Genomic DNA, 21,081 nt, shown 5'->3' on the forward strand with positions numbered 1-21,081 from the left:
CACGGGCTCGTGCCCCGGTCCGGGAAGATCCCACATGCCGCGGAGCGGCTGGGCCCGTGAGCCATGGCTACTGAGCCTGCGCGTCCGGAGCCTGTGCTCCGCAACGGGAGAGGCCACAGCAAGCAGTGAGAGGCCCGCGTACTGCAAAAAAAAAAAAAAAAAAGAAAAAGAAAGGAGGCCAAGAGGGAGCGGGAAGCCAGCTCATCGGACCCTTGGAGGCCATGGTAAGGACTTAAAAATCTCACCCTTGGTGAGATGGGACCCATTGCAGAGTTTAAGCAGAATGACGTGATCTGACTTGTATTTAATGTCACTCTGAGAAAAGGTCAGATTCTGGATACATTCTTAGGGTAGAACTCATTTGCTGATGGATACGGTGTGGGGATTGGAGAGGAGTCAAGAATGACTCCAAAGTTTTTGGCCTGAGCAACTGGAAGGATGTAGTTGCCATTTAGGAGCTTTGGCGGTGGGGGGAGTATTAGGAGTTTGGGTTTAGACATACTGAGTCTGAGATACCCCTTAAAGGCTCCAGTGAGGATGTTGAGTAGGCACCTGGGTGTACAAGTGTGGAGCCAGGAGAGAGGTCTGGTCAGCCGGTTTGGTTTGGTAGCCGTCACCCTTTAGATGGTCATTAAAGTGAGAAGAGTGGGTTAGATCACTAAGGAAGAGGAACAGAAAGAGCAGATGTCCAAGGGCTACCCAGGGGCATCCCACATTTAAAGCTTGGAGGAAAGATGAGGAACCAGCAAAGGAGACTGAGAAGGAACAGGCAGTGAGATAACAGGAAAACTACAAGAAAGAAATTCCAGAAGCCAACTGAAGAAAGCGTTTTGAGAAGGGAATGACCTACTGTACCAAATGCTGCTGATGGGTCAAGTCAGTTGAGAATTTAACATGAAAGTGACCATGGAAACCACTGATGACCTTGGCAAGAACAAATTGGGTCGATGGTGGGGGCAAAAGTCTCACTCGAGTGGGTTCAAGAGCAAATGGTAGGGGACTTCCCCGGCGGTCCAGTGGTTAAGACTTCGCCTTCCAATGCAGGGGGTGCGGGTTCGATCCCTGGTCAGAGAGCTAAGATCCCACATATGCCTCATGGCCAATAAACCAAAACATAAAACAGAAGCAATATTGTAACAAATTCAATAAAGACTTTTAAAAAGTGGTCCACATCCAAAAAATCTTAAAAAAAAAAAAAGAAAAAATGGCAGGAGAGGAGTCAGAGCTGGTGAGTATAGACCTGGCTGCCCAATATGGTGGCCACTGAACACATACGGCTGCTGAACACTTGAAAGGTGGCTAATATCAACGGAGATGTGCTTTAAGTGGATTTCAAAGACAGTATGAAAAAAGAATACAAAATATCTCAGTGATGTTTTTTGTATTGATTACATGTTAAAATAATATTTTGAATAGACTGGGTTAAATAAAATATATTAAAATCGAATTTCACCTGTTTCTTACTTATTTGTTATGGTTACTAGAAAATTTTAAATCACCTATGGGGCTTGCATTACATTTCTATTGGACAGCACTGGTAGAGACAATTCTTTGAAGAAGTTTTGCTATAAAGGGAAGCAGAGAGCTGAAGCCGCTGACCAGATGTACCTATGTCGGTGATTACCCAACTTTTTCTATTCATGAACAGTTTTACCTGGGCCAGATACCCACACGCATCACCTACACCATCACACAGCACCCCACACAGAGCCTCTTCTTAGACTCTGAACTTTCCGAGAGGGGATCAAAACATTCTATATTTTGACTTGGGTAATGGTTACACTAGCATAGTTAGATGCAAAAATTTATTGAGCTATACACTTAAGATTTGTGCATCTTACTATAAGTAAATTAAATCTAAAAAAAAAAAAAGTGAAACGTCTGGATGATGGGATGTGTGTTTGGATTAAAAGTACGAGAAGATTTGTAGCATCTCAGAGTTGATGGGGGCTCAGAGGTGAGCAGTCCCATCTCCGGCCTTTTCCGACCTGGCACGCACAGTGCTGGACTCGCATCCCGTGGGCCCGTCTCCCACACCAGGGCTGTAAAGCCAGCTCGGGGCTTCACCCGGTTCAGACCACCTGCTCTCTCTGGGAGCCCCCAGTTTGCCCTCCAAGAAAGAATGTGAAGCGTGGGAAAGGCTCTGCGGGGGGCCACCGCGGCTCCATGGAGGAGACAATACCAACAATGAGCAACAAAAGCCCCCTTCAGAAGAGAAGGCTGGCCTTTGAGGGCCGCGGTCCACTTCAACCAAGCTGAGCAGGCTGGCGGAGAACCTGCCAAGGAAGGAGAACAAAGGAGGAGGCTGCTGAATGGTGGTTTCGCCAGGCCAGCCCGAGTCCCCCCTTCCTTCCCCCAGACCCACCTGCTCATCTCTTTCCTCCGCCTGTCCCGACAAAAGCAAAGGCTGAGGGCTCTCTCAACTTCCAATGAGTTTTTCAAATGAAATAACAAGCACTGGGCCCTGCTGCTACTTGTGGTTTTCAAGGTGAATGCCGTTATAAAGGAAAAGACCGTGATGGCAACAATTCGGGTGCTTTATCTCCATTAACTACGACACTAATGGCAGCTTACAGGACTTAAACCCTCCCCACAGAGGGGCTGGGAGCTTCCCATTCCTTTGGGGGGGGGTCCCACTTAAGATGGAGTGCTATTATTTTTTTCCCCCTAAAGAAATGCTCTAATCAATGGGGGACTTGTTGCTTATGATAATCCCTTATGTTTATATTAAAGTTCACAAAGGGGTTTCCCATCCATTGCTTCATGTGCTCCCTACCACAGCACTTGGGGGAGGGCAGAGCAGAGGTTAGAGGTCGGGTCCTACAGCTCACAGCTCAGAGGGGGCAAAGCTCGGAACAGACTCCTGATTCCCGGACAGTGCTCCTGTGTTGTTTCAAGCCTCCAGGCCCTTCAGGAAATGACAGCTGGGGAAGCAAGTGAATTCAACCAACCAACAAAGAAACGTGGACCTGGTACAAACTGCTTACTGGGCTCCTGCCAACGACACACAGGAAATAACGATGGTAATATCTATACTAATCCAAGAAAACTCTGAGTCAATGTCAGTGCCGGGCACTGTAGTCTGTGTTTTGGATGTGACCTCATTTAATCCTTATAAAGCCCTCAGAGGTATTATCCCATTTTTACTGATAAGAAACTAAGGCTCAGGGGGTTGAAGAAAGGTCAGTTGGACTCTGACCTGCTGTGCTGAGTAGTCTTTATAGAGGAGGCAAGGCCCAGGCACTACTGTGGTGTCAAATGATAACCAGAGCTGCACAGCAGTTAAAGAGGTAAAAACTGGGGGGAAAGAGACCTCATATAGAAGTGGGCTCAATTCTGAATACAGCATGGTCTAGTGGGAACTGATAGCCAAGGAGCAGGGTGGGGAACAGTGGATGGAAACTTACCAAGAAGATACATCAGGGGTAAGGGGACTCTAGCTAAGCTGACCTAACAGGATCCTGGCTGAAGATAGGCCGGGAAGATCAGACATCACCTGGGAGATGGTGGAGGGTGAGGAATCTGACCACATATCAGGGTGATCAGACATGGAGGTGCGAGGGTCTGGTTAAACTGCTTAGCAGGGTTCTCGCTAAAACTAGATTTTAAAAGAAAGAGTACAGATGGGCGTAGGAGAAATTTCAGGATTCTGACTAAAGTTTGGTCAAGCAAAGGATCTTTGCTAGTAGCAAATAATTTGAGCAACAAATCCAGTGGATTTCATTAGGCCTGCTCTCAACTGCAGCCTCCCCGGACCTACCACGAGGCTACAAGCAAGCGGACTCTCTCCCGCAGGCTTCAAGAGGCTTCTCCCAGTGGGTAGGGCCAGAAAAACAGCATACGAGCTGTTTCTGCCTCTGCTATATCTCAGCATAAAATTCAAGTTCCCTTAATTTGCTGTCAGTCTTAAATCTATCCCCTTTACCACAGCCCTTAAAATTCATATTTGTTATGGCTTCCAAGGATACTCTCTTCCTTGCTAGCTCCGCCCTAGTTACCCTGGCCTGCTTTCAGTTCAGATACGCCAAGCTCTTGCCTCAGAACCTTTGCGTATGTTGCTTCTCTGCCTAGAATGTTCTTGCCCAGCTCTGCAAAGACTGCCTCTTTTCCTTCGATTGTCAGCTTAGCCTTCCCAACCCCTCTAGATAAACATTCCTTTTCAGATTTGTGATTACTCTGCTCCCTTTCCCTTGTCCCCTCCGGGATATAAGTGGACCAAGGGCAGGGAATAATCTGTCTTGCTCACTGCCACAGCTGGACCAAGCACAGAGCCTGGCATGTAGAAAATGTCTGCTGTGCTTTATTCTCCAGCTCCTCTAGGTCTGCAGGCCAGCCCTGAACCAGCCACGGCACCCTTGAGCCCTGCCAGCCCCTTCTCCAGGAAGCTGTTTACTGATCTCCTGCCCTCCAGCCACTGCACTTCTATGCTCAGGCCCTACTGTCCCTTCTCTACACCTCTGTCCAGCAGGCCTCAACCAGTGTTTTCCAGAACTATACAGGTCTGGTTACAGGTGCGACAGTATCAGGTGGGTGGGTCTCCTGCTCTCCTCCCTTCCCCACCACTCTGAGCTGCTGAGGTCCCAGCACCCATAAGCAGGGACACTAGGAGCCACCCAACAGCAGTGGGAGACCAACATCACCTTTTCCCATCAGGGTGGGATAAGAAGCTAAAATTTTAAAGCAAGGCTTTCAAAGTCATACGTCTACAGGAGCCAGGCAGGTACCAATCGCGCGAAGTTGGTGGGAGGACCGATGCCAGAGTAGGTGGAACCCGTGGGGGCAGGACTGTGGCAAACTGGAGAGTGCAGGCCCAACCCAAAGGCAGCAGATGCTATTCAGCTTCAGCTGATTGTTGTCATACAGGAAATCAGGCCCAATGTTGCCGGCTCTGATTTTCTTTTTCCGGAGAATCCCAAACCCTCAATTGGATTTTTTAAAAATAAATTTATTTATTTTACCTTTTTTTTTTTTTGCAGTACGGGCCTCTCACCGCCGCGGCCTCTCCCGTTGCAGAGCACAAGCTCCGGACGCGCAGGCTCAGAGGCCATGGCTCATGGGCCCAGCCGCTCCGCGGCATGTGGGATGTTCCTGGACTGGGGCACGAACCTGCGTCCCCTGCATCAGCAGGCGGACTCTCAACCACTGCGCCACCAGGGGAAGCCCTATTTTACTTATTTTTATAAATTTATTTTATTTATCTTTGGCTGCGCTGGGTCTTCGTGGCTGCACACAGGCTTTCTCTGTTGAGGTGAGCGGGGGCTACTCTTTGCTGCGGTGTGCGGGCTTCTCATTGTGGTGGCTTCTCTTGTTACGGAGCACGGGCTCTAGGCGTGCGGGCTTCAGTAGTTGTGGTTCGCGGGCTTAGTTGCTCCGTGGCATGTGGGATCCTCCCCGACCAGGGCTCGAACCCGTGTCCCCTGCACTGGCAGGCAGATTCTTAACCACTGTGCCACCAGGGAAGTCCCCAAATTGGATTATTATATGAATTTTCTCAATTTGTAAATGTTAGCAACTAACTCAATTTAAAAAACCCAAAAAACAGTATGGATCAAATAAAACATGGGCCACCGGTTTGCAACCTCTGGGAAAGGTGAGGTCTCCTTCCTATCTTAGAGGCACCCCTGTTATTGCCCATATCAGCCTCTCCCCTGCAGTGTCCCATTCAGAACTAGCCAAAGTTCCAGAATCTCCTTTCCTCTTTCCCCAATTAAAATCCCCGTTTTGAAGGGGCAAGTCCAGCTACGTTGGAAAGCAATCTGATTAAAATAATTTCTACCCCCCGAACTCAATAAATACTCCTAGGATTACCTGCATTTCAAAAGTTATCTGCTATTATGTTTCAATTAATAGAAGTAGAGGCAATGAGCCAAAGTACATAACTATGGGCCAATTAGGACAGATGCCAAGCACTGAGCCGAGCACTTCAGATGCATGAAACTCTTTCAGCCATATGAGGAGGTACTGTTATTATCTTTTACGGAAGAAAAAAAAGGAGGCTTAGAGACATTAAGCCACTTGCCCAAAGTCCTTCAGCAGCGTGTAAGTGGTAACAGTAGGCTTGCCCAACATTGAAGTCTGCACACATAAACACACTGCTCAATATTACTTCTCTAAGTGATATCGTATAACCTCCATGTAATGGTCGTCCCGGGCACAACTTCCAAAGGGGCATTCTTGAGATGCATGTGTCCCTCTAAGAACCTAAGACAGCTCATGGGCTCAGCCTTCTTTTAAGATAATCCCTTCCCTTCCCCACTGCACGCCAAGACCAAACTTTCAAGGCAGAAGCAGAGGGGTCTTCAGATATCGACAGGACATAGTTGGTACCCAGTGCTGGAGATGAAGAAAGGATGCTGGCTTTTCCAGGTAATCCTCAGCTCTGCTAAGAAAGAGGTGACAGGGGGCACGAGTCCGATCCCTGGTCGGGGAACTAAGCTCCCACATGCCACGCAGCATGGCCAAAAAAAAAAAAAAAAAAAAGGTGAGAAGGACCAACGTAAAACGTCCTGGAGAAACACCCCGGCCACTGTGTCAAGCATACTTCCCAACGAAGGCCTCATGTTTTGTGCCCCGGGAATCCAATCAGCCCCAAAGTACAGGAAGAAACTCTCAGGTCTTCATTCCTATTATTCTCTTTATTCCATAACAGATTAATTACAGATTTCAACTTTTCAATGCAACATGTGGGTAAGTTAGAATATTCACAGCATCTTGCTAGGGCACCATGCCAAAGAAACAGAGTATCTGGGCTCACAGGTACCTGCTCTGTGTTGGGGAAATAGAAAAACAAGCAAAACGATTTTGACTTTTTTCTTTTTAAATAAAGGGTTTTTTTCATTCCTCTTCTCAAACTATGAATTATTCTTGACTCCTTTTCTTGATATTCACTTCAGCTTTCAGAATTTCCTTCCTTTTTCTGGAACTAATGTGCTGTTCTGAAAGAAAATGGAGACAAACACAAAATTATTGAAGATTTCAATTCAGTGTTGCAGCTCCTAACTGGTGACAACAGAGAGACCAAGGTACTAGGAGATCCCATTTATAAGGGAACAATCATTCATCTAGTAATTCTATTTATTTATGCCCCATCTCATTTCACAAAAGAATATAAGACAGATAGCTCGAACTAAAGCTGACATCTTAAATAAACAATGAAACACACCTGATGATACCTAAGTAAGTGTGGTATGTGAAAACACAAGATGAGGTAATTCCAGGCACACCTCTCACAGTACAAGGCCAAAAAGACACTGTACATTTCAACTAGATGAATAGAAGAATGCTCGTCTTCAATTTCCCGGACTCCAAGTCTGCCAAACGACACATGCCCTCACGTAGCTTGAAAGATGACATTCTGACCTTTTGGTACAGAAATCTGCACCATATTCCTACCATGTGGTCATGTTCTTGTCAGTGATCAGACTCGATGTCTAAACTTAAGAAAGAATGATTCTCATAAACTGGACTCAGCTCACAGAAAAAGTTTGAGGGGATTAAAAACACTAACTCTCTTTATTCCTTCTTTCTCCACAGCTGCCCGCCCCCAGACTCCAGGAAGTGACGGGGAAACACAAGAAGGGAAATGACAATCTGGACAGACACTGTGCGGCCAGAGGGTGACAGCACCAAGGGAGTGATTCAGACGGTTCTGGTGAGCAGAGGCAGGGTGCTCACACACATGCCGTCCTCAGCAGGCGGCTGTCCCAGTGGTGAGGGCTGATGTGACGACAAGGCAGTCTTGCAGAATGGCAGGCTCCAAACCAATTAATCAACAGTTCCAAGGGGCACGCATGCACAGGCATGGAACTCATCCTGAGGGCCAAAGTGAGTGCCCCTAATTCTCTGCCAGCATTCAGAGGTTCCCAGGTGTGTGTTCCAGGAATTCCCTGGCAGTCCAGTAGTTAGGACTCCGAGCTTCCACTGCAGGGGGCACGGGTTCGATTCCTGGTCGGGGAACTAAGATCCCACAAGCCACGTGGTACGGCCAAAAAAGAAAAAAAGTGTGTGTGTTCCGAAACGTTCATGCAGAGAGGACAGCGTTAATTATGAAATAAGAACAGCAGAAAGGGTAGTGACCCACAAGCCTCCATCTTAGCTAAGAAATTAGCCCTCTGTTACGCCTGATCAAACCGATACCTGTTCTCAGATCAAAAACACTTGGCTACTAGGGACTTTCCTCTGAAAGACAAGGTCCCAACCTCAGGAAGTCCCAAATGTCCAAATGATCAAGTGACTTTCCTCTTTCTCAAGCAGTATGGTTTGGGGGTAGCAGGGTGGGGGCAGACTATCTAAAAATCAAGAAAAACAAAACGAATCCAGTTAGTTTTAAAGAATTAAAGAGCTCAATACTTAGCAGAAAGGACTAGTTCTGAAAGCAAATCTCAGCGAGAGCAACTATAATTCAGGACAAAACCAAACGGATAAGGCTAAGGAATGGCGGGTGGGGAGAAGGGGCAGACCACAAAGAGACACGGAAGTTCGTTGGAGTGTAGAAATAAGTTTGTACCTTGGCTGAGGTAGTGTTTACAAGACTGTCTACTACGTCTTTCAAGATTCACAGAATTGTACACTAACAAGGGTGAATTTTACTGTATATGAATTAATCCTGAAAAAACAAAACCAAAACAAATGTAGTCGCTTTCTGTGTTGAGAACTAGATGTTCCAGCTTATGTTCACACATCAGTGAAAAAGGCTCTACATTCTATGCTTTTGTTGATTTCTCCCATTTTCAGAGGAGTGAAAATTAGATGGCTTTGTTGCTTTGGCAGGGAAAGCCATTTCCATGGCAAAGGACGAGAGGGAACATGACTTGAAAACTCAAATACCTCCCTCCTCTTGGCTGGTCTAGTACAGGGGTCAACAAACTGTGCCCCACGGGGCAGATGCAGCCCACCACCTGTTTCTGTAAACAAAGTTTCGTTGGAACATGGCCATGCGGGTTTGTTTACGTGGTCTATGGCTGCTCTCACATTATAGTGGCAGAGTTGAGTAGTTGTAACAGAGACCGTACGGCCTGCAAAGCCTAAAGTACTATCTGGCTCTTTCTAGAAAACTTTTGCCAATCCTTGGTCTAGAGGAGCTGATCAGTGAAGCATCAGACACTCTCTTCTCCTTCCCTCCCTTCACCTTCCTCCACTCCCATCCTCATCCTAGGACTGACACAATGGAGAACGGGAGATATTTCACTTGACATTTTAGTCACACAGGGAGCCGCCCTGAACCATACATATATCCTGAGCTCTAGGAACCTGGGTTTTGATGATACTGGCTTTGATCTGTGGCCATCAGTCTTCAAAATTTAGTGTCTCACCAAACCACACTGTTTGGCCCAATCAGAGGTTAATATTACAGAAAGGCCTAGAACAGTGACAAGGTGTGCCAGGATTTGCCATGGGACCATCATTTAATGAATTTAGATGTCCTGAATGGGGGGGGGGTGTCCCCTTTTAAGAAGTCCAAGGTTGAATCTGTCTATCCTCAACTCTGTTCTCCTATGAACACAGAGAGGGGCTGTGTCTATAAAGTACCCCGTGGGACACACGGGAGGATGGAGTCTTACAGTCAAAGCCAGGTCAGAGCTGCTCTGCTGCAGTTACCATCAGCTGGGCTAACTCAGGGGGCTTTGGCTTTTGCCCTGGTCCAGTTACAGCTTGGTCCGGGAAGTGGGGAAATGGCCTCAGAATTCAGCTTCGGCTTAGGGAGGGATGGGGAGGAACAAGTGTGCTGAAAATCAGATAAATAACTGACATGCATGAGGTGGGCAAGATGGAAAGGGGCCCTGCTCCTGGGATGAGTCACCCTTCATCTTTACCGTAGTGTCCTATATTTTGCCAATCTACTGCTCTGCTCTGCAGCGATCCTGCCAAAGGAAAGAGGGTTTGAGAGTCAAGAAAGGACAGTCAGAAGAGAAATAAGCTGAGGAAAGAAATGGCAAACACCCGACCAGAGCTTCTGTTAGAGTCACCGTTTTCCCCAGGGGCAGAGCTTGCTCTAGGACCCAGGAAGACGGCAACAGAGCGGGCTGTGACTTTCTATATAGGATGGAGGGTGGGATGAGAACCATGGTCTTCCTCCCCAGAAAGTGTACACAATGTCAGCCTTCCAGACTAGGAACTCCCGCTGAGCAGGATCTAAACCAAATGGTTTCCACTCCCATCTCTCCTTAATCTTGTTCGTCTTGTGTGGGCAACTTCCAGAAAAGAGTGAACTCAGCAGAGGACAGCCTTTTGGCTCCCTGGGGTCTGGACGGGCTGCTCTGAGGGAACAGGGCTCTGCTCAGAGAAAACAGCTGAGTCCTGGCTCTTTCTCAGACGCAGTGCAGTCGCCAAGTTCAGGCTGCTGGAGGGGCAGAGAAGTGAGCCAGCGGCCACTGCTGGTGCTAAGGGAAGCTCTAGCGGAATCTGGATGACCACAGGCGCGGCAGGGAGCACGCTGGGGCCGGTATCCACGGCGAGGCACTCAGAGAGCTCCATGGAGGCTCAGGCAGGGAGGAGACGTGGGGCTCTCCCGCCCCTAACAGTCTCTGAGCAAGCCTCTCTCTGATCTGACCAACTTAACTGGCAGCCGCACTAGGGGGCTAACACTATCCTGTTACATTCTTCCAGCAGAGGTCCTGGAGAGGAGAAAGTAGGGCATGTCTGAAATTGTGAACTTCCAAAGGTGAAAGCAATTCTGACCTTTTCTTATTGACCTTTATGTGGCTGAAATCCAAGTTCTAATAAAGTCAAATCAATGAGAAATACCTACGTGGCATTTAAATTTGCTTCTAAGCCAGGTTCGAAAGTCAAGCTGCCAGCGAGCTGCCATTGCGGGGGGACCTGACCATTTGTGTGAACCTAAGTTTGTCTGGTTCTTAGGGACGTGATGCGGGCCACTGAGCAGTGCTCCCTGCTGGGGGCCTCTGTAAAGCCCGATGCGGTTTCTGGGGGGAAGAGCATGGACCTCATACTTAGGAGGAAGAGCTCCGGGAGGCTGTTGTGGTTACAGAAGAGTCCTTCTCGGGGGCGCGGGAGGAGGGCAGAAAAGGGTTTTCTGCGGCAGCAGAGGAGAAAACTGTTATACAGCCAGCACGCTAACAACAACCTTCTGCCACCTGTCCTAACCCATTTTAATCTTCATAAAGCAATTATTTTTTTCTTCTCTTGTTTTAATGTGCCGGGGCATAAATTGTTGTGGTTTTAACACATTTAAAACTTATCACCAAGGCTCTTTTCTGATTTAAAAGGCTTCTGTATCGGGCTGCATTAAGGTGTCACACTGGCCCCTAAGGACATGAATCATTTTGCCACATACCGTTGTTCAAAGAGCTGGGTGGACAGAGCTGACAACAATATTTCTAATCCCACTCTGGGTCCCTAGCCCGTCCCCAACCTTACCTCTTGATTGCCTGCTGGGCCAGCATGCGGTTGCCAGCCAAAAACGTCACACTGCCCAAGATGGCCAGGTACTTCAGGGTCTGGAACATGTTGAGTTGCGTCCAGTAGACATACATGAGCCCCAGCATAGCTACAAGGACAGGCGTCATGATAGCCAATTAAGTCAAACAGTGACATTGCCCTGGGCAGAGGACAGTTAGAAGCCAGTAACTGCAGATCCTAAGAGGTCTGTATTTATAGACCAGCTTGTTTTATTCCCTTTATCTGATGCCAGAAAATAAACAGCTCAATACACTTGTTTCTCAGCCTTGGCTACCAAGAAATCCAGAGGTAAAAACCAGATCTCAGCAACTTGGTTCCACGTTCCAGCTCACATCTTTGTTCTTTAATGCAGGTTTTGTTGTTGTTTGTTTTTTAAGTTATGTCATGTTATATTTGGGATTCAGTTGATTTTTAAAATTCTGAATGAAAGCCCATAGGATTAAAGAAATGAATCATTTTTCTTTTCATTAAAAAAATTTTTAGGGCTAATTTGCCACTGTGACTAGGAAGGAAGCAAGGAGGACAGAGGAGGGAGGTTTAGTCAAAAGGGCTCAGTTCTGGGCACTGAGAACCCTGGGTTCTGGCCCAGGCTCTGCCCTTCGCAGCCACTTAAAATTTCTCTGAGCCTAAATTCTCTCACCCATCAAACAAGGATCATTAATTCCTACCCTGGTCACCCCCATCAGGGTTGTGATGAGAATCAAATGAGGGAATGTACACAAAAAGCACTCTGGCAAAAAAAGTCATGGCTCTGAACAAATTTATATTCAGGTTTTGTTCTCAGCCTGACCTGGGAGGGCTATCACTCAAATTCAGTTAACTGTGCTGGAGAGAAAGGTCGTCCTGTCAATTCTGCCCAGAAGGATGACAGATGAACTACAGCAGGGGTTCTTAACCCTTTCTGAGGTCATGGACCACTGTAAGAATTTTGATCAAAGTTACAGACTCTCTCTTTCCCCAGGAAAACAGAGATACACATTTGCCTAGAGTTTCAGGGGATTCGTCTGTGGACCCCTACAGAATCAGCACACTATGGACACGAAGAGGGTGACTCCTGAAAGAGTCAAAGAAATCAGAAAAGAATATTAAAGTCTCAGTGAAATGCAAGGGTCACCAATTCAATAGTATCGAAAGTTTCTGAAACGCCTAACTGATTTGTGAATTTACTGTCTTGTAACATTTAGGTCCTACGTTCTCAAGAGAACAATGCAGGACAGCATGTCTGACTGTGGAAGGGACTGTTTTCTACTACCGTCCAGACACAGCCGCTAGCAAATGTGAAGATCGATACGTTGGGGGAAGATAACCTTTGGAAACTGCATTAATGCTGTTCACTCAGGAAGATGGCTCAATGTAAAGATACGATAAGTGAGTAATCTCTGGAAATGAACAGAGCTATTAAATGACGGTAAAATGGCCTACCAACGGCAGCCTATTTCAATGAAACCCAATATAATGACAGCTGTTCTAAGCTGATGGGCCAAACAGGTTTATCATCATATTAACTGTCGTAAAAGGCCAGGAGGAAGAGGGAAATGTTATGCTATTAAGTCATTATAGTTAATAGGCTGTGGGTCTACTTAACAGGGCTTTTGCGAGGGCAGGCAAAATGTCAAAGGAGGTTAAATGGAATTAGCAGCCTGGGGCGCTTACCAGCATGTCCCAGGTGAAAGATAATCGTGCTAGGAGCAAAAGTGAAGTTGGAGACATTGGCACCAATCCGGATCCACTGAACGATGGGGAGAAATAAATTAAAAAGACATTAGAACTTGAAAGGGAGGCAACACATGCCATGCCAATGCTAATCCAATAAACAGCTCTAAGGGCTTAAAAGTTCATGTGTACCTGAAGAACAGGGAATTTTTCCAAGTGACGACCACCCTATTATAAGTCCTCAGGAAAAACTGTTCCCTTTTTTCTTTAGAAAGGCATTCCAACACCTGCTCTCAAATGCGCTTGGGTAACTCAAACCTGAACATCATTTTCAATGACAGCAAACTTTTCTATTTTAAAACAGGTGAAACCATGAGGCTGGAAAGTCAGAAACTGTATTTGTGATGAAGTAACTGGCACCCCTGCTAATTTCTCTAAGTATTGGTGAGATAAACCCACCAGCAGTTGGGAGGATGCACATGCTCTTGCTGTGGGTTCCATGCTTTTTAAAATTCTGATCACTCAAAAGAACAGGTGCCCATACCCTAAGTCTCGTTTCTGAAAGCTTGTGGCATGCCTTCCAGATTTAGATTGACCAATTATTCTTTTATTAAAATCAATGAATGAATTAGGAACACACGCAACTTTCCAAAAGTAAGATCTAATGAGTTTTCCATAGTTCTCAAAATTCTCTGAACTTTGAGGATTTGCATCTATGTTTATAATTTTTTAAAAAGAGACAAGGGGAAAAAAATGTGGTTAAAAAAAAATTCAAACAGTACGTTAAAGTATACAAGGTAAAAATGTACTTCTTCTATACTCCCTAAAAGGCCCCCTCCTTAGAGGTGACCAACACTAATAGATGATGCCTTTTTAAGGTTTTTAAACAAAGACCACTGTACTAAACATACTATCCTACCCCTTGCCTTCTTCACTCAATAGGACATCTTGGCAACCCTGTCATATTAGTTGACAAGTACATAAATCTATCCATTCTTTTAATGAGCTGCATATTATTCCATTGTATGGATGTACATAATTTATTTAACACTTGCTTTTACGAGGACTTTAGGTTGTTTATAGTTTTATGCTCCAAACAGTGTTGAAATGCACAGCCTCTGTACTCACTTTTTCTATAGCTATTAGAATCCGGTCTTGCTTTCTTCACACTTGACCTCATCTGAACGTTCCTACAGAGCATACCCGTCTATACACTTTTACCATTTTTAATGGTTACTGGGTACTTTCTCATGCCCCTTGATAATGGATCAGTTTTTCTGGCTGCTCCCCCATAATGGGGAATTTTAGTTATTCGAAAATTTTTTGACCATCGGTTTGGGTCACAGCTGCTGGACCCCTCTGGAGCTGTGCTGAGGCCAGAGCACAAAGCCTCCTTTGGAACAGCTACATCTGCTGAGCCTGGCGCCAGACACACGCTGCCCATGCTAATTACAGCTACTCACCAGAGCAAAGAGCAGGAGCAAGGGCGAGAGGATCAGGGCGGTGAACGTACTGGACACCACCGTGGGGGGCCTCTTCTCCGGCTCGCGGAACAGGTGCTGCCAAAAGAAGACAGGCCAGGAATATTTTTAAATGTGCTCTTCCCAGCAGGGGCTGCCATGTATATGTACTAGGAACCAAACGCCAATGACAGTCAAGAAAAGGAAATGCCTCCCAGAGGCTGAAACTTCCTGGCCGTGAGTGGCCACTTTGGCCTTTCACCTCTTCTCAACACGGGCTTCTGCTTCCAGAGGCCTGCTTCCAAAGACACTACACCAGTTCACTACTCCTGACCAACCCTCTTTTTCCCTCCAAGACATACTGCCATTTAGAGGTTGGAGAATGCAACCTATCAAGCAGCATTTGCCTAGTATCAAAGATGGTGCCTGGGTAGTTGGATGGCTGGGGTGACACATCCAAGGAAGGACTCTAGATTTCATAATGCTTCTGGGTTCCTAGGGTAGTATTATCATATTTTGCTAACAAACTTAAATTAGCTAACTGGTGTATAATAATTTAAAATTTTAAAATTTTCTTGCTTGCCAATGTCCAGCCAACCCAGCTCTATAACAAGGCAGCTCCTCCACCTGAGACTCCTGTTCCCAGCTTTTTAACCTCAGCTCCTCTTTGCTGCCACTGTCATGAAGGGACTTCTAACATTGCCTGTGGCAGTCACTGCTGCCTACTCCACCCTATAAATCCGTCAGCACCCTCTGTCATCATGCTTATACCTTCCACTATTTAACTGCATTTGACGTTCTAAAACGATGCTATAGCAACATTAGGAGGATTTTAAAAAAGAAATCCTACTACTCTAGCTTTTGGACCCTTGTCCTTTTTCTAACAGTGAAATAAGAGTAAGTAGTCTGCTTGGAACACTTCAACATTAATTCAAATGGGGATTTCCCTGTTACTGCAGTATGATCATTTCTCACGATTGCAAAACAGTCCACCAAGTGGCTCTACCTCAGTTTCTTTAACCAGTGCTCAAACTGTTTAATAATAATTGTTTATTTTGTAAACTGCTTTAGAAACTTTTCAAAGCTTTTCTTTTCTTATCTGTGAACTATTTTGATCCTCATAACAGTCCTATGGGCTGGGCTGGGCTGGGCAGGGACTGCTAATATTTGTATACAAGGAAAGTGAGTTCTGGGAGAGAGGAAGGGCTTGCCTACGGGAGGAAAGCCCTATTCTCCAGCTAGCTGTCCACCTGTGGGCCCCATCAGCCCTGGTCTATGCAGGAGCAGAGAGGAACAAAGCCAAACCCATCTGTGCTGTAGTATCAAGCAGTGATCTGAGGGCTAAACCTCCTGCATGTTTAGGAAAAACAGACTCAGGTTCTGATTTTGTCTCCAACTATCTGTTTTCTGGGAGCTGGTCAGTGGGCACCTTGAGCCTGTTTTTTCAGCACTAGGATGGGGCTGATATTTGCCCTGCCTGATCCACAGGGTGGCAAAGACCAAACTATAAAATATCATATAAACAGGTTAAAGAAGGGACCAGAGCCAGTGTCCAGGGGTCTGCTGCCCTCTCTCACTGTGTCCATTTCACATTTTTCCTCCATGTTTAGTGAAGAACCCCTTTGGGATCTACCTGAATTTCCTGTTTGGGGGTGAAAAGGTTCTTGGACAGGACAGTCGACGGAGCATCTTCTTCAGGGAACCTGATGACCACATCAGCCTAAAAAAATAAATGCAGCCATTAAAGGCACAGGGGCACAGAAGGAGGTGAAACTCATCAGCAGGACAGTATCTCCTAACTCACGTCCAGGACCATAACTGAAAAAAGCTCCAAGCAGTCCAATCACTTCTGATCCATTAGCCGACAAATTGAGGCAGTAAAAATTTCAAGAACAAAATAAGTTTTTGTTGAAAATGCTTTTTAGAGCAAGAGTTCCAATTTTCTACTGGTCTGGCGAGCCCCACAGAGCTGCCTAATACAAAAATCCCGGCTGGTACTCAGGCTGTTACAGTTGCAATCAGAAACTGCTCCATGTCCCTGGGAAGTGTAATTTAGTCTCAGACCAAAAAAAAAGAAAAAAAAAAGAAACGAAAATGTGCTCTCATACAAAAAGCAGCCCGAAGTCCAAGAGAAGAAAAGGAGCTTTGAATACAACATAAGAAAATGCAGCTGCCCCTTTGTCTTGCAAAGGGAGCCAACCACCACTCAAGGCCTGCAGTTTGGCCTCTGCTACCTTTCCAACCTCACCGCCTACTGCTCTTGACCAGATTCAGGTGCTCCAGCAAAATGGACCCAACTCATATCTCACTGAAAGCACCTCAAGCTTTTCTGGAGGCTGTTCCCCCAGCAATCAATCTATAGTCCCCCAGATACTATTCTGATAAACCCCTGCAATTCTTCCCTAGTTCAAATGCCATGTCTTTCAAGCTTTCTCTCAACACACCAGTCAAAAGTGAGTTATATAAGTGAAACACACTATGTAAACTATTAATACACCTTGCAGTTGTTGGTTATTAGTTAATTAGCATTTTGCATATCCCACAATTCACTGTCCCACACCATCCTGAATTGGAATTGGATTTCAAATCTTAGGCCCCTCCCTGGCCCACGCTGTGAGGCCACGCCATATCTCAAAGCTTTTATCTCATATCTATGTACCCCCCCATAGTGCTTTGCTGTATTATGAAAACCTTCTTCTAGTACAACTTTTATAGAAATTTGCTAGAACCCATGAGGGCAAATCTATATATCATTCATTCCCTCAATCACTATTTATTAAACCCCTAAGACATGCCAGGCCATGTGCATGCCCCTAAGACTACCAATGGGGACAGCACACAGCCCCTCACCTCACAATGCGTGCGCCCTGGGTGGCAGGGCGAGGCCAGGGTAGGGAGCCCATGCCCTGGAGAGGAGCTGTCTGTGTCTGACTGCAGCACAGCCACTCTTGCCTGGGTCAAGATACATGGAGGCACATACCACATTCCACAGGATTGGGTTCTTCAAAGTAGCATCTCCGATGATCAAGTAGAGAGTGTAGGTGCCGGACGCAGAGTCAAATTCGAGCTTTCTCTCAGAGGTATCCAATTCAAACTTGTACACGTTCTTGCTGTCTGGCTCCGCAACAAATACCACCTCCTGGCCAGTCTTCTGGTTATGGAGTCGGACAAATGTCTGGATAGAACAATAACACAACCCTTCATCTGATAATTTCAAAACTCCCTCCGGGCCCAACAGCAAATCAACAAGGCAGCAGGCTGTCAGCTCTTTCGTCGCAGGGGGAGCTCTGGGATCTGCCAGGCCTGCCCGAGAAAGCAGGAGGAATGGCCGTCCCACCCTGCTTACTAGCTGAGAGATCAGAGATAATGTTTTGCTAGTATAAGAAATTTAACTTAGGGGTCCAGCCAATTCTCAACGACTTGTAGGCCGAATGCCCAGTTTGTGGATGATTTAAGCCCTTTGCTGTTGCTGTAATTTCTTCTTTCTGCCAACCTTTTGGCCACTTTGCTGCCCAATTAACTTCTTCACCAGAGGGTGAAAAGAAGGGAAATGAGGTGGAACTTTAAGAAGCTCATTTTCAACTTCCTAGTGCCTCCAGCTAAAGATTTAGGAGAGAAGGCTTGGGGATTGATAGCAAGGCAGAGTTCTAATCGAGCAGAGCAGCCCAGTGTCAGAGAGAACCTAGCTTGAAGACAAACAGATTTGGTTACACTACTTATTGGCTGAGCAGGTTACTTAACCTCCTTGAGCCTTGATTTCTGCATCTTTAAAATAGAAAGATTAACTTCTACATGTGGTATATCTGTGTGAAGAGTCACAATAATGTAGGCAAAGCATTTAGCGTAGGACCCACTATATACTAGCTAGTCAACAAACATTTATCAATGATGGTATAAGTCTAATCACCTTATCCCCCCAATGGCCTAAGAAACTAAGGTTTCTGCAAATTAGAACTGCAGCAAAACTTAATACCCACTCAGCTTTACTTTCAAGTGTTTCAAAATAAAGAATTCTACAAAGCAGGTAGATTGGTTCCATTTCACAGATCATAAGGCACGGAGTTTAAATAAGTTGCCATGGTCACAGAGCTAGTGCTGGATCCACAGAAAAAACATAAATCTCATTTGTTACTCTACACCTGGGAACAAAGAACAACCATCAAAGTATTTAGGGAAAGAGGCCCAGAGCTGTGACGCCTCCTGACTCCAGCAGTCTTGGCCAAGAATGGGATTTAGAAGCCTAGATGCCTATCTTCCTCCTGTCACAGCCAAGCAGAGGCAGCAGCCAGGCTCATCTACAAAATGTCATCTCTACCTAGGAGGTCTGTAAGCCAGGGTTTCCAAAACAGAATCTTGGATGAGACAAGTATTCAGTTAAAGTTATACTTCCTCACTAACTCTTCCTGCCCTAACCCTAATCCCACCAATTTTGTCTTGTAATTACTTCTCTTCATATGCTGTCTCCCCTTGTGCTGTTTCATTGGCAAATGCCATTCAGAGAAGGAGCCGGGAAGTGCTAAGGGGCTGAGAAGTTAGTCACGGCTAAGTGGCCTGGCCGAGCTCTCTGGAGCTTGGGTGTGGAGGGAGGAGAAGCAGAGAAGGGCCGGGATGGCGGTGCTGCTGGCAGCCACTCTGGGCCTGGGCACAAGCACAGTAGCTGCAGCTACAAGAAACAGAAAGCAAAAAGTTTCCCAAGTTAAGTCCACGCGCCTCCATGGTCTGTTCTGAAGCTGCCCCTCAGCATGGACACAAGTCCGCTAGCTCTTGCTAAAGTACTGCTACAAAGCACCTAAACCAAGGCCACTAGGTCCCACGTTCTTTCCTATCTTTCCACATTCAAAGTACTTCTCTGAATTTCCCTTTACAATACAACCGTGGATGGGGCAGGGCTCAGAGCAGTTATTCTCAATCAAGTGGGATGACAGAGGCAGGAAAGGAGGTGTCTGAGAGGACAAGGGCCATATCAGACTCTCTGGGGAAAAGATATGATTTGAAAATCTTTTAAATAATAATTATCATTATGTTATATATGGAAAACAAAAATGAAGCCTATTGCTTTCATAACACGAAGCAGGCACAAGTTAAAAAGTGCTAGTTTTCAGATTCCTACAAAATCTGCTTTGGCCAGAACAAAAGCATACTTTGGGCTCACTTCCTAGGTTTTCCTTTTTTCAAAATTATTTTATGTTTTTTAGTCAGAAAGAAAAAAGCCTCAATTAAGTGTTCATCTGCCTTAAATATATCTTTTCTATGCCAGCTAATCTCTTTAGAAGAAGAGTGCATTCCAGGTTCAGGGTTACAACCAGTACAAGAGGGACAGAGTGCCATGGAGGAAACCCGATGGCTTGTCAGGGTTCAGAGTGAAGATCTGAAAGCAGGAATTCGGAATTTTCTCGACTCAGTGTTATATACCACGTCAACAACTATCGTGTACATCAATGTTTCAGGCCAAGAGAACCATCTGAGCTTTTTCCTGACCTGGTGAGGGGTGAGTTCAGCACCAGTGTTCACATCTACCAGCTGGAAGAATAAAGCAAAGTTCTGGTGGCTGTCTGCGATGAATGTGCCCTTGGCTTTGGCTGGGTAGGTCACCCTGAAAGAGACATTTATACGGTAAGTTTTCAGAGAGGAGGATCTGCAGATCTCTGAGACAAGAGGAAAGAATACAAACTTCACTTCATTGCCTAATCCTCCCTCTCCCAATTGTAACACTTTTCTGTTGTGGACAGAGTGGAGAATTGTCTGTGGCCTGAGGGCAAATCGGATTGATAAAGCCAGGACTGAGAAAAGCACAGAATAAACTTTCATCAGGGTCTGGGGAAAATGCTATGTGCAGATGCTCCAGGCTTTCACTTCAAGGACCTAAGGATATCAACTCAACCAAGTCAGGCACCAGTGGGGCTCACCTGTCCCCATGCAAGCTCACAGACGGACTGGAGGGCTGCGCTGGCAAAACCACAAGGAGAAAAAAAAATCACAGGATCGACGTTAGCAGCATATGTGAGCAGGGTCGGGAGACTAGGAGGTAGGAGACGCAAAAGACAGAAGGGTATTTACAGTTTTTTCTTTTTTTAATGCTGCATTTTTTTTCCTGGACACTGTTTCAATTTATTTTTCTGCCTGAAATTGAGCTTTAAAAAGTCATTCTCCAACAGGCAGGCTTGATGAGAAAACTGTTCTTTTCACAGCTATCTCCTGGGATTTTAGGTTAAGATGGCCAGGGGATAAAAAACAAGCCAAATGATTATACAGGTCACAATGGGCCATGTTTCATGCTTAGGCTTTATATTTACTTATGAGTAATACCAACTCTTTATCTATGTAGAGTATTAAACTTTGCAAAGCACTCTTACAGACATTATTTCAGTGGATTCTCAACAGTGCTCTCATTTCCAATGTCGCTATAAAAATAGCCAAGCCAGAGGCAGAAAACCTAGCCCTTCCACGTGACTTAAAAGGAATGAATGCTTGGCTTCTAGTCTCTGGCTAATATCCCATCTTCAAAACAGCCTCGAAGGTTCCCCTACTTTCTTTGGCATCTATAGCCACC

At 45.8% G+C, this 21,081-nt stretch overlaps 1 protein-coding gene across 2 annotated transcripts in view; it reads right to left on the reverse strand.

The window, feature by feature from the left end:
- Positions 1–6,616: 6,616 nt before the first annotated feature.
- Positions 6,617–21,081, reverse strand: part of RPN2 (ribophorin II) — a 54,521-nt gene continuing 40,056 nt past the window's right edge. The window contains exons 11-18 of one of the 2 annotated variants that reach the window (XM_028498621.2): positions 20,010–20,124; positions 17,512–17,706; positions 16,165–16,251; positions 14,535–14,630; positions 13,072–13,147; positions 11,377–11,506; positions 9,813–9,860; positions 6,617–6,935 (exon numbers count right to left, since the gene is read on the reverse strand). In XM_028498621.2, coding sequence (XP_028354422.1) covers positions 6,923–6,935; positions 9,813–9,860; positions 11,377–11,506; positions 13,072–13,147; positions 14,535–14,630; positions 16,165–16,251; positions 17,512–17,706; positions 20,010–20,124 — 760 coding nt within the window. In that variant the 3' untranslated portion in view covers positions 6,617–6,922. The remainder of the gene's footprint in view (positions 6,936–9,812; positions 9,861–11,376; positions 11,507–13,071; positions 13,148–14,534; positions 14,631–16,164; positions 16,252–17,511; positions 17,707–20,009; positions 20,125–21,081) is intronic. The other variant, XM_007104144.4, reaches the window with a different exon arrangement.

Source organism: Physeter macrocephalus, chromosome 14 (genome assembly GCF_002837175.3).
Source record: "Physeter macrocephalus isolate SW-GA chromosome 14, ASM283717v5, whole genome shotgun sequence".
Classification (NCBI taxonomy): domain Eukaryota; kingdom Metazoa; phylum Chordata; class Mammalia; order Artiodactyla; family Physeteridae; genus Physeter; species Physeter macrocephalus.